Consider the following 13,757-nt stretch of genomic DNA (forward strand, 5'->3'; position numbering starts at 1 on the left):
TTGTATTTAAAAGCATAACCGTGTCGTGGGTAAACATCAAAGTAGCAATGTGATATTACTTTTCACCAAAGGGCTAATTTACACAGGTCTAAAATGACAAACACTGGCAGATCCTACCTGTTTATGTAGATCTACAAATGACTTATCACTTTTAAGCATATTTTATTTTTATGCATTATATATCTGCAGGCACATCATTTTTGGCAAGTCCAAATTTTAAATTCAAGATATTTGTAATTTACCTAAATTAAAGACAGGGTTACAGCAACTAGTCAGAATGGCAAAAGTAGTTTTGACTATTCAAACAGCACCAAGATAGAATTAATTCAACAAGTAGTTTTTTATTTTCAGGCTATTGACAGAATCTTAATTGCTTTACTGCTAAAATAAATTGTGTACTTTTACTTTTACTGCTATAGTCATTTTCTGGTAAGATACTCAAGTATGCCTTAAGACTTCTACAAACCACACACCTGCTCCTACAGTTGGGACGCACTAAGTGCTTTTCACCACTAGGTGGAGTGCTGCCACTTTTTTCCTCACATCAACTCCTACACAAACATAAACTTTGCACAAATAACTACCGTTTCAGGACAAAACCCTGTTGTTTAGTGGGACGTTACTTACATGTAGTGACTTAGCGTGTCTGTGAACCGTTACTAAAGACAACAAAGGGCAGGGCGTGTGGGTGTGTGGGTGTGAGGGTTCATATAAAGCGACGCGCCTCCTGTCTGAAACTTGGACCAAACTTTTCCCATGTGATTCCCAGTGTTGGAAGTAACTTGAGCTTCAGTGTGACACGCATCCTCCACAATCATGATTCCACCTGATCAACAGGTTTCACACACGTTTAATTGCTTTGACATTTATGTGCATTGGATTACTCTTTGGCTCACAAGTGAAGAAATGGAATTAGTGTCTGTCCGGAGTCGCTTCTGGAAGAAAGGCTGATCAGCTTCACTGATGAACCAAAGCGGGACGCGGCAGCTGATTGTTATGGTATGTATTACAAAAAAAAACCCCGAGCTTGACTTGAACTTTTTTGTGTCACTAAATCCTATAAGATTTCGTGGAGATTCGTAAATAACGAGGCTACTACAGAGTCAGTCTCGAGATGGGACTCACTGACAAATAAGTCACTTAAGGGAGATGATTTGCATGAATCCCCTTATAATGAAAGCGTGACTTCAGTTTTCTTTTGTGCCGAGACCTTGTTAACTACTGCATGACTTTAATTCCTCATTTAGCCTCTGTTGAACTTAATAAATGACTTACTTAATGGCAAGTTTGCTGCTCTTAATTTACAGCATCATTATGCATGCATCGGCTGTGTTTTTAACTGTATACTAACCAAACTACTCTTCCTATATCCCCAAATATGAAACAAATGATCAACTATAACCAATCTAGTTAAACAAAATAAAAATAGTAATGCACTTTTGGCAATATAATTTGATCCCACACAGTTGTGAGTGACTGCATTAAAGGGCTTGTAACCATAGCACCACAACAACTATTTGATGATATCAGATATGGATAAAAAAAATAAAATAATAATAATAATGATAATAATAATAATGTGTAACTTACCTAACCATCAAGTAAGAGGACACAAAACAGAGCTTCATTGGTTTCCGTTGGTAAGTGGCCAGAGTATACGACACAATTTTAGATGTCCTTATATAGACAATAATGCTTTCTTATCACAGTATACATAATGTGTGGAACCCTATTAAAAGATAAGTCCACCGTGTATCACGATTGGAGGCTTTCTGTTAGATTAACTTAGGCAGAGTGTACAGAAGATAACATAAGCTGATTGTTTTTATTTGTTAAAAAACACCAAAAGACTCCAAGAACAGTTTTTGTGACCTCGGACACACCTCTCCCTGCCTAAACACCCCAGACAGACAACTTTAGCTTTAATTACAACAATTTCATAGTTACTTTATAATCATATTTAACCATTATACAGTATATTGAGTTACAAAAGTGCACCCTATGTGGGAAGTCACTATATACGGCTACCACATAAATGTATTCTAATGGCATAAAATGCAGTGTACATTACAGATATTACTAAGATAGACACCACTGTATAAGAAAAAAAACATTTAACATTTACAGCTGACAAATTCCAATCACACAATAGTTAAGTGTGACCTAACCCGACTCTGCTATTATATTTAAAAAAATGTCTGCAGGACGGCTTGTTATTTTTGTGTAAGTATAAATACATATACTTATTTATACATAACATAAACACAGTAGATGTGAAATAATGTAAGGAAAAATGAAAACTTCATGCTATTGGTATGGGACATTGAGAGACATTCACATCACAGTCTCAAGCAGTATGTGCTCGGCTGAGTGGTGTTTAATTTGCCTTCGTATGACATTAAGTCAAAGGCAGCTATTAAAAGCGTTTGATAAATAGTGCGGTGGCGGTTTTGTTATGAGCTGATGATCAAACATGGCATATGCCTCAGTGGTTTGTGAATATTCAAGATTGTCAGCTCATGTGTGTATTCTTTTTTTACTTTACACAGCAGATGTAATAAGCCGAGATAATTGGTCTACATCTAATTTACCATATAAATGACAAAACCTCAGACCACTTATTTTCTTGATGAATTGATGTAGATTTTTCCTTATTTCAGATCCTATTCAGAGAAAACTACAAATGCTTCAAATATAGTGTTGTACATGTAAGATATATCTTTGTTAGTAAGCACTCCCTCATGTCTTATTCACTAATTCCCAGTGTTTGTTTTCATTTGTGCATGTACAGACAATGCAGAAAGTCAAATGCAGAACTACTATACTGCTACCAGGAAAGTAACTGCAATTCTTATTCACATCCTCTGTTCGTTCTCCTAAATAACCTGTGATTATGTTCACACAATGTGAAATGACAACAAACTAACAAACTTCCTCTGATGCAACCGACTGACCGACCAGTTCCAGTTCTACATGACTTGTAACATCCAGGGGCTTAGCCACTGACCCAAGTGACGTGTGAATGACCTGGGAGTTTATGTTCTGTGATCTCAATGCACAGCTGGGTTTAGAGTCACTCCTGTGTAAAGGGACTATTGTGGTCGAGGCATGCGGCAGGGTGGTGCAAGATGGAGCTTATTTTTCCTCCCGGTGAAAACGTGTCCCAGCGTACCAGCTGCTCACCTTTTCATTACAAGCCGTTCCACGTCAACAGTGCTCTACTGGAGCCCGAAACTTACCATTCCCTCCCAGAGAATTTCACAGGCAGCAGCCAACCATTCCCCATGTTTAGACTGTAGTCACTCAGACTTGCTTCTGTGCTCAAAACTCACCCAGGACAGAAAGCTGCTTTGGGATGTGAGGACCTGGGCCTCCAGATGTGTTACAAAGACAGACAAAGATTCACGCTCATCACACTCCAGAAAATCCTGTTTGTGTACGTGGCTTTTCACTTCTGCTGCTTGGTTTATGTCAAACACGACAATGTTGCAGTTCAAATGTTGTTCTGCTGCCCATGACTCTGCTGATTATTAGCAGCAGTTTTATAGATGAGTCAGGCCCGAGGCAAGGTCTGCTACCATTTAACAGTGATCCAGAAACACTGAGGATTCTGTTTGCCCCCTTTCAAAGCTGGTATAGACATCTGTCCTTTTACATTACACTAAGCACAGGTCTGAACACTCTCGATCCTTCCTGAATGCGACCCCAGATCTGATCACAGAAACATGTGGCCACATTCCTGAGCTGCATGACAATCTGCCCTCAGAATGCAATAGAATTTGGCCTCCTGAGCTGACGTCATCTGACCAGCACTTATCAGTGGCCATTCGTTTATTTATTTGCAACCACTGCCAAAATATTAACACTGCTGCCATATGATTTCCTCTTCCTCTGTCTCTATCACTCATGCATAAACACACAAACAGCAGACACATTTGTGCAGTCAGACATGGTAAAAGACACCATTTTGTTCTTGCAAACAGTAACGACATCCGTGTACAGCCGTCATTCATGTGATTGGATCACGGAGGACAGATGTGTTACCATTACACCAGGTCAGGTCACCCAATGAAACAGACCTATGCTTATTACACTTAGACACACTCTTATTTTCTCTTTCTTGTGTCAAGATCCAGGAACACTTTGTAATAAGGTACACAAAAGGCTTACTAATTACAACACACCCTTTCAGGTGTAAGGCAGGATCATGTTAACAATTTGTCAGGGCCCAGTCTGAGCCAATCTCAAGAGAATGTTCAAAGTATTTCCAAATAGTCATAATGAAAGCCTCATCTTCGTTAGACTGCCCACTGTCTGCCCTCTGCAAACTTATAAATGTACTGAAACTCCTCCAGGCTCACTGCTCTACTGGCTCTCTCCTCCAGTCTCAACACCATGCAGCTTCACGTTTCTCTGTATTTGGACATGTGTTGCCTTCAGTCTCAGGCAGTACGTTAAAAGCACAAAGGCATATTATGTGGAAGCAGCAAGTCATTAGTCCATCACCAGCTGGTCTACTGTACCAGCAGCACACGTTGAAAAGATCTCCTCCCAGTGCTGACATAGAGGAGCGGCTGTTTGGACCACAGACCACACTGCTACCTATCAGCAGGAGGCAACATCTATCACTGTAACACTGTGTCAGACACCTCAGAACCTTGAAGCAAACTCTTGCACAACAGATCAACAAGTAATAAAATGACTTTTTCAATTCTTTAACAACTATTATCAAGCATTCTTTGCTTTTGCTATTGTTCTCCTTTCTTTATTGATATAATACTCCCAATATATTGTTCTTCGGCCAGTTTTCCATAAGCTGACCTCTCCTGCAGCAATACTATTTCTACTTCATAATTCTTTCTGTCCCCTCCATTTAGAGGGACTGAAGAGAGATGCTGCCTCTCATCTTCCTCATTTACATTTGATCCGTACAACTCAACAGCAACAAAAAAAGGTGCACTGCATTTTCAGCAGGAAACTACTCTAGTTATGTGACCATCAGTTCTCTTGTTCACACTTTTTTCCGCAGTCGCTTCTGCAAAGACTGACTCATTCAGTGCACCAGTCTAGCGTGGTGGGTGGGCATGTTCCTAAAATGCACTGACGCTCTTAAAGATAACAAGGACTTCCTTGTGGGAAAGACTGGTTTAAGTTCCACCTTTCCTATTTTTAACTTCTCGAGATATGATATTTTTGTGTCAAGGTAAGTTTTTGTCTTGATGCGTTTGCACAGTAAGTAAGAAAAAGACTACACCAAAACCACAACTCTGACACAGCTTCACAGTGCAGCTAACCACATGCAATAATAGACTCTCAACTTCCTGATTTCAGCGAACGGTTGAAACGAACACTAACAGCGTTCAGACAGAAAGAATTGAGACCAAGCAGGCACTCACAGTCATACTCAAATGTGCAAAATGTGTAACTGACAGGTTGATGTGCATTTCATTTACAGGGTGAAACATCCCCTACAGCGAGGAATACAAATAACTGGAAGGCTCTTTAAGAAGGCGACTGGAGACTTGGGAGATTGGCAGAACCTATTAAGAAGAAGTCTGTAAGAGCATATCCGGACACAGCTACTTCCAAGAATGAGGATCAAATACACAATATCCATTGTCTTTTTTGTGGCACTTGTTATCATTGAGAAGGAAAACAACATTATCTCAAGGTAAGTCCATTTTAGGGAATCAATAGAGCGTGTTTTATGTTTTTCAGTAGGATTGTGTGTTTATTTTTCCCTAAACTTTAAAGGTATAGTACAAAAGGTCCTCGAGAAACATAAAATTGCTTCAGACGTGGAGTAAAATAACAAAGTAATTTATTTATGTTGATTTTAAACAAGTGTCCCTTGTAACACTTGCAGGGTGTCAGATAAGATGACCTTAAAGGAGACACCTCAGACTCTACTACAGCAAAATGGCTTCTCCCGCATAGTGCTAAAGGACAATGTTTCATTTTCTTCACTCAGCAAGATGGACTCAGCCCTGACAATGCGGCGTCTGGAGAACTACAGCAAGCACCAGGAAGTGACACCAAGAGGCAAGAAACACATCCTCTTGTTAGCCGCCACAAGGACAGGTTCTTCGTTTGTGGGAGAGTTTTTCAACCAGCAGGGCGACAACATGTTTTTCTTGTTTGAGCCACTGTGGCACGTGGAAAAGATGCTCACACTGGACACTGGAGGTACTAACGCCACAGCGTCAGCCAAGGCGTTCCGGGATGTGCTCCATCAGCTCTTACTGTGCGACTTCTCCTTCCTGGAGAGTTTCATCCAACCCCTCCCTGTGGACCATATTACCACCACCCTCTTCCGCAGGGAGTCCAGCAGCTCTTTGTGTGACGAGGCGGTCTGCAGCCCCTTCATCAAAGGGGTTTTTGAGCGCTATCACTGCAGAACCAGAAGGTGTGGGCCACTTAACCTCACCATGGCGTCCCAGTCCTGCCTCAAGAAAGAACACATAGCCATCAAGTCAGTGAGGGTGCGCCAGCTTGATACCCTTCGACCTCTTACTGAGGACCCGCGTCTTGATGTGAGGTTCATTCAATTGGTTCGGGATCCTCGGGCTGTACTGGCCTCGCGCATGGTGGCCTTTGCTGACATGTACAAAAACTGGAAGCAGTGGGCCACAGATGGGGATGAAACCATTGATGAGGATAAGGTGAGGAAGCTGAAAGGGAACTGTGACAACATCAGGATGTCTGCAGAGGTTGGCCTAAGTCAGCCACCGTGGCTGCGTCAACGTTACATGCTAGTGCGGTACGAGGACATAGCTCGGTTTCCCATGAGGAAGGCATCAGAGATGTTTGGGTTCACTGGAATCCCGTTCACTCGAAAAGTGAGACACTGGATCTTAAGGAACACTCAGGCGTCCAAAGAGGCAGGAGGCATTTACTCCACACAGAAAAAGTCTTCAGAACAAGTAGAGAAATGGAGGTTTAGTTTACCTTTCAAAATAGCCCAGGTCGTACAGGATGCTTGTGGACCAACACTGAAACTTTTTGGTTACAAATTTGTGAACAGTGAAGAAATGCTGACAAATAAGTCTATTAGTTTGATTGAGGACAAAGTGTTCAACTTTTCATAGACTAAGGAACATGCACTCCTGATGCCGGAAAACCAACAGTTCTGAAAACTCTTGAATTACTGATATTTATTAGGGTCTTTTAACCTGATACAAAGAGCTCTGTTTTCCTACTTTACTCCTAAATAGAGCTCTATTTTCACACTTTGTCAGTGTGTTATTTAAAGTGATTTCTCACTGGTTTAAATAGTAATGGCAAAGACAATGTTTGTTTGAACTATTAAAGCAAGAATTTTAAATGTTGACATGGGTATGATGAAAACAGAGAGCCAGAGTATCTATCTGTTCTTTGCACTCCGAGTGACTTTCTCTGTCTTATGCAGTGTCATTGGCTTGAGCTAATTTTATTCCTAAGGTAGTAATGCAAACTGTTTATACACCAAAAAAAACTTGAAATGACTTGGAATGCATTGCAATAAAGAAAGAAATGAATGAACGCAGATAAGCAAACAAAAAAGCTTTGTAAAACAAGGGCTATTTCAACAAGTATATTTAGTTTTATCTTGCCAAGAAGTCATAAAGACTCTAAATCTGAATGTTCTCCACAGGTTTTTTTTTTTTCCTCCTCTGCAGATTTACTTTTCTTACGCTGTACATGCAAGTATTTGACTGACCAAAAATTGTTTGAATTTGTCCTCTGGATTGTGAGGGCCCTTTCTGTAAAACAGATGTTTACACTGCTACTGTATGCATGCATTCCATCTGCAGCTGGTTTGCAGGATTGTGTGAGGTTTGTCAGCAGGTTTCGGTCTGTTGACACAAGTCTCTTGGCTGGTGATAAAAAGGGGCCCCCGATATTCTGGCTTGCCAGTCTATTGGATGATCTTCCGGTCTGTCAATTATGCATTTTTTTCACTAACTTAAAGGTACTTTATGTAAGAAATGTATTATATTAAGTCATAAAATGACCATGCTATGTCATTGAGGTTAAGAAAACTGGCTTCACTCATAACAATGGTGCAGGTAGTATATTCACAAAATAAATGTTTTATTTGTGGGCCACAAACTTTGCTTGTGCTTTGGTTGGGTCATTTTGGTCTGTTGCATCAACTGCTGCCACCCCGTCCAATAATGCAGCTCAGAGCACTTCAACACCGGGGATGCCAGCAGAGTGAGCAGAGAGCAGCTATATGTTAAGCATCAGAAACGATTAACAGCATCAGACCTTAAAGGCTTTGGTACCCCTCTGACAAATGTCCCGACCAGAGGAAGAGAAACATTAGGGTCTACAGTGGAGACGCGCAGATGGTTGAAAGTTGAGAGGAAGTTGAAGACAGACATGCTGGTGTGGATACTTTAATCTGTATCAGGAAAGCCAGAGCAGGAAGGCTGTTCTTGCATTATGTCATTGACATCTTGTCGTCACCTCCTATTACGTGATAATTCTCTCTTTGATCTCTGCCTGTTCTAATTGCGCTAAAATTAACCAAATAGGTTCAATACTCACAGAAATGAAACAGATGGTAGGACAGCTTGTGCACGTGCAAGGGATCACCAAGGTCACTCTGGATATCTGCAACACATTTTTGACAAAATATTTTTACTCATAAACAAAAATGTCACCTCATGGAAGTGCAGGTGGAAACAAAGTACATAGGATTCATGAGCTAGAGACCACATACACACACACACACACACACACACACACACACACACACACACACACACACACACACACACACACACACACACACACACACACACACACACACAACACACACACACACACACACACACACACACACACACACACACACACACACACACACACACACAGACAAAATGTTGTAATACAAATATACTGGGGCCTCAATGACTTCCTGTTTGTTTGCTGCTCAGTACCTGCTTTGTGCTGAAGGGGATCTATAAAAGACGTGCACAGATCATTTCATATAGCTGCAGTTGTCAAACAACCACACTGATTTCCAAGCATCTTCAGTGCACCTCTTGCTTTTCTGGTCCTATCTTAACCAAATGTTTAGGGTTTGTACACACTGGCTGGTTTGTCTCTGAGGTGGTGAGAAGGAAGGATACTGTGGAGGCAGCAGCCTTGACATCCAGTGTATTTACCACTGTGGGCCTGGCTATTTAAGTCTCTAAACCTAGTAATTACCCCAGTTTTACATATAATGTGGTCCAAGTCATTTTGGTCCACCTGACCCCACCCACTTACAGAAATACAGTTTGTACATCTCTTTCTTCTCTCTCTCTCTCTGTTCCCTTTTTACAATAACTTTTTCGGCCCAGACTTCACTTTCACACACTGCTCAGGTAACATGCATGAGTGCACTTGAATCAACAGATCATGATATGATCAGTTTGAGCAGGTTGTTTTACTTTTTGGCAAAAGTGTTGTCAGGTCTGCCGCATCCCAGCGCAAACCTAATGAGGAGAGGTTCAGCGTTCATAAATGGCTTTATGTGGGACGTGCGGAGGGTGGAGTCACTGTATGGTTAAGCAAAATATAGAATAACCACTTTCCACTGAATTAAAGCCTGCTCAACCCCCTCCAACCACCCCCACTCAGCGGTGGAATGAGGGCATTTAGGTAACCCCACCCTCCTGCTCTGTTATATGGTACCCAGCCACATCAACCAAACGGGGTTTGAATTAGGTTAAACAGCCTGAATCTAAGACCTGAATGATGCCATGCTGTAAGAGCTCTGACAAACAGGCATCATCGTTGATGTGGTTCAGACTCATTGCCTGGCTGCACATAAAACTGTGCTGTTGTAGACAGTAATGATGGTTCGGGAGAAGACATAAATCTAAATTCACACTAAATTATCTCACACAGAGGAATCCAATAAAATCAGGTTGTTGCATGTGATAATGACTGAGGGTGTATGGAGTGGGGAAAAGACTTCCATTGAGCAGCACTAACGTACGAGCGTACAACTGATGAATGACGAGCAGACGGATGAGGCACTTTTTGTCTGTTATGTAAAGTCATATACTTTCTCATCTTTGACCATTTCCCAACTGTGCATACAATCTATACAGGCGGATCTTCAAATTCATCAGCAGAAGCTGCTCAGTTGAAAACGTTGCATAGGAAGCACTTCTTTCAAATAAAAGACGCGGGGATTCGTCAGCATTTATTGACACAAGATCAAGTGTCAAATAAGTTTCTCGCCGTTATTAAAGCCAGACATTTGTGCGATTTAGTGCTTAACCAGAAAAGGGGTAACCTGGAGATTTATGACTGCTGTTAATTTCGTTTTTTTAGTTTGTTTGAACCACATGCAACCACAGACAGACATCAAACATCTAATGCGGTTTGGCTTCACTGCCATGGCAAGTTTCTCAAAGCAGTAAAGAAACGCCAGTGTGTCCTCAACACAAACGAACATAACAGCCCAAACGTATCTACTGTATGTACTGTACATCTCGTAACCTCCTTTAATCCTCCACTGAGCAGAAACTCAATAACTGAAGGCTCTAAAAGTCCTTGTTGGGCAATTTTGTAATAAAGACATTATTTTGCACAACTTATTGAAATACTAAGCTAACATTTTCTTTGTGACGTGACATCTGACACTCTTTTTTTGGAGCTCTCTGGATGGAGGTTCAGTGTGGTTGACCAACCCATAAAAGCTTTTGACAGAGCGGAAACGGATGCCTATTTTCTCTGGATTTAGATTCAGCTTAACACATGAAAAGTGACGGCAAGATGTGGATGGAGGTTTAAGCTGTCTGACCACTGCAGCCACTGAAATGTATTAAGAAAGATAATAAGTTTTGTCGTGAGTGTGACATATCGAGAGCCTGATTTTGATCCCAACTGTTTTCAGAGGTGTTCAGAAAATTATACTATTAAAAATAATACTACTTGAATACAACCAAAACTTTTTGGATACAAATTTGTAAGCGGTGAAGAAAAGTTGGGTGTTTTATCCTGATACAGAGATCCTTATTTTTCTGTCAGTGTGTTTTTTTTAAAGTTATTTTTAACTGATTTAAATAGTTATGCAAATATTGACATGGGCATGATGAAAACAAAGAGCCAGAGTATCTATATCGGTTCTCTGCAGTCCAGATTAAAATCTCTGTTTAACACAAACACTGGCATTGGCTTAAGCAAATCTCATTCCTTGTAGTGTCTGTGTTCTTGTGTGTAGTACAGTATATGAGCTGTTTTTCAAACATTCCGGTTCCTCCTTTCGTTAAAGTTTGGTGTACAACTCCATAGGCAGTAATGCAAGCTGTTCATAAATATATAAATTAAACGGCCCTTTGTGTCCAAATAAAGTAAACGTCCTCTCCCACTTGGTTTTCTCCTGATTTGCCTTTGTTTTCACTGGAACGCACGTTATCATTTTCATTATGAACTCAGTGTTTATACAGTGCACACTGCCAAGCCCTCCACCCAGTCCACCTAGAAAACCTAAAGTGCTACTTCCACCCTTAAACCCTAAGAATAGCTTAAACATTTCATGGGTTTATAGCACTGAGCCCCCTGCAAGAAAAACAATAGCTTTGTGGGTTAAGGAAGAGTTTAAGTAAATAGCAGAGGTCAGGTCAGCAGGTGGTGTAAACTAGATGACAAAGTTCTACTCTGATTCTCAGTGAATAGGTGTCATTCACATATTTACTTACTGTCTCTGGCCTTTGTTCTATTGGTGGAAATATACTTATCATGCATGTTTGAATGCAGAGTCACATTCCTTTGTGAGGGAATGTAAAGCCAGAAAAGCCAAATACATTTCTGTGATTTATGTATTTTTTTTTTCGACTCTGCAAGTATGAAAATTAAACGCTGCTGAGACAAAAGTTGGTTGTAAGGGCACTGACGTTAACATTGTGCATTTTCGTCATTCAGACTTATCTCAATTTTCCGTATTACAGAAAACGATCATGTCTTTCATTTCCTGTCTGGCGTGTAACTAAAGTGCACAGCTCAAATAAAAAAAAAAGGACCTACTGTAGGTCTCCAGTACAAGATATGCCACCATTTGCATGTTGAATGAAAGGTTTGTGAAGGAACTGCTTCCTCAGCTAGATCTGGTGAGCATACTAATACAAAGCCTCAGTCTTTCCTTACATCAATACCTCCTTTTGTGTCGAGCACCAAGCTAGAGCAAAGAGGTCCTTAAAAAAATTTAGAGCTACTGAATGGGTCGCTCCATTTGTCCCACTCTGATGGCTTTGCTCCAAACTCCAAGTAAGTGGCCTTCTACTGCCACTACAAGGCACAATAAAACAGACATTACAGTTTAGGGCTAACAGGAGCAGATGGAGTGGGGTGACTAATGAGGAACATCAAGCATTGGAAGAGAATCTCCTCATTTGCCATAAGATGTGGCACTTATGCATTTACCCATTATAGATTAATCTCCTGCTTCTACAGTGCAATGACAGGCCTTTTCTTGTTTGATATAAAAGACGCCATGTGAGCACCACCCATGTGACGCTGTTGCGTGGCTGCTGTTGATAGAAAGATCCAAAAAAGTGCAGAGAAAGGTCTGTACAGCAGACCAGAATGACCACTGGTTTTACAAAAGCGGGAAACAGAACTGCAACCATCCAAAGAGTCAAAATTGTCGGCTTTCATTCCCACCTTTCCGCTCACTTAGACGTTTGTTTCTTCTTAAAGCTACAGAAACAAAGACTCATTTGTGTTCCTCAAGGCACAACATGCACCACTGACTGAGGAATGGAGACGGTTTATTTTGAGTTCAAGTTGAACAGTAATTATAGACTGTGGCGTCCTGTTGTTGGACTCTGAATTTAGAGTTGCCATAGGAAACGTGGAGAATTTTCTTTTTAATATATTTATTATGCGCAGATCATTTTAATATCGGTCAGTGACAAGAATAGAGCTGTATGAAAGTTATGCCTATGTACACATCTGACCAATGACCACTGTGCCAAAAAACTGAACTCACCCCCATCATGTGTGCCACACCACAGGAGGCGAGCAAAAAAAACAGAAAAGTCAGCTTTAATGTTGCCAACCTCCACTTGTATACAGTTGTAAGTTTTGATGGAAATAAATAAACCACCTACTACAGTGTGAACTAAGTCTGTGCTAACAATAAATCTGTCAGAGCATGAAATCCCTAAATGGCTTTCTTCTCCTTTCAAACGGCCTCCTCTCAAAGTAGACTGTAAAAAGCCTTGAGAGAAGTAAACACCACAGGAAACAAGGCAGCTCTTTCCACAGTGGCCACTCGTTCCCTCTGATTTAGGCAGCAGGAAGGGAACATTTTCATACCTTTGCCTCAGCCATTTTGCGTACACAGAGCTGCTCTATTTCTAGCGCACGCGTTTGTGGTCTTACATGGTCAGACGATGCAGATAAGGTGCATTGAGAGGCCAAAGCCTCTAAAAAGCTACTATTCACAGACTTACTGCAAGTTTCTTATCTCAAAATGAGAAAAAAAAAAAACATGTATCCACATTGTTTTCATCAAATCTTAACCGAAGCTCAGAGGGGACAGAGCTTTTTCTGTTTGTGGAACAATCTCCCACTGCATTTGAGACATTGGTTTTATCTTTATTGTTTTATTGTATGACTTGTTTGTGTTTTTATACTTTCTGCAGTATTTTATTGTTTGTTCTTTAGGTCTATTGGGTCTTATGTTTCTATATTGTATTTATATCTGATGTACTGCACTTTGTTTCTGCTGTTGTTGTTCATAAAAGTGCTTTATAAATAAAGTTGGATTG

The 13,757-nt window shown here is 40.7% G+C and overlaps 2 protein-coding genes across 9 annotated transcripts in view; one reads left to right on the plus strand and one right to left on the minus strand.

Moving 5' to 3' along the window:
- LOC131448221 (cadherin-related family member 1) overlaps nucleotides 1–13,757 on the minus strand; it is a 121,605-nt gene that overhangs the window by 19,330 nt on the left and 88,518 nt on the right. For all 7 annotated transcript variants that reach the window (XM_058620483.1, XM_058620485.1, XM_058620482.1 and 4 more), the window contains one exon: nucleotides 8,533–8,598. In XM_058620483.1, coding sequence (XP_058476466.1) covers nucleotides 8,533–8,598 — 66 coding nt within the window. The remainder of the gene's footprint in view (nucleotides 1–8,532; nucleotides 8,599–13,757) is intronic.
- chst3b (carbohydrate (chondroitin 6) sulfotransferase 3b) lies at nucleotides 9–7,492 on the plus strand. 2 transcript variants are annotated; one of them, XM_058620492.1, is made up of 3 exons: nucleotides 9–999; nucleotides 5,456–5,671; nucleotides 5,972–7,492. In XM_058620492.1, the coding sequence occupies exons 2-3, from the start codon at nucleotides 5,592–5,594 to the stop codon at nucleotides 7,086–7,088; spliced, it is 1,197 nt and encodes a 398-aa protein (XP_058476475.1). In that variant the 5' UTR covers nucleotides 9–999; nucleotides 5,456–5,591; the 3' UTR covers nucleotides 7,089–7,492. The 2 variants fall into 2 exon arrangements, with proteins under 2 accessions (XP_058476475.1, XP_058476474.1); XM_058620491.1 differs by having other exon boundaries at nucleotides 11–999; nucleotides 5,867–7,492.

The sequence above is a fragment of the Solea solea genome, chromosome 21 (genome assembly GCF_958295425.1).
Source record: "Solea solea chromosome 21, fSolSol10.1, whole genome shotgun sequence".
Taxonomy (NCBI): domain Eukaryota; kingdom Metazoa; phylum Chordata; class Actinopteri; order Pleuronectiformes; family Soleidae; genus Solea; species Solea solea.

Coding starts and splice junctions, on each gene's coding strand:
- chst3b (XM_058620491.1), top strand. CDS start 5,592: ATGAGGATCAAATACACAATATCCATTGTCTTTTTTGTGGCACTTGTT. Junction 5,672..5,866: donor GAAAACAACATTATCTCAAG/GTAAGTCCATTT, acceptor TAACACTTGCAG/GGTGTCAGATAAGATGACCT.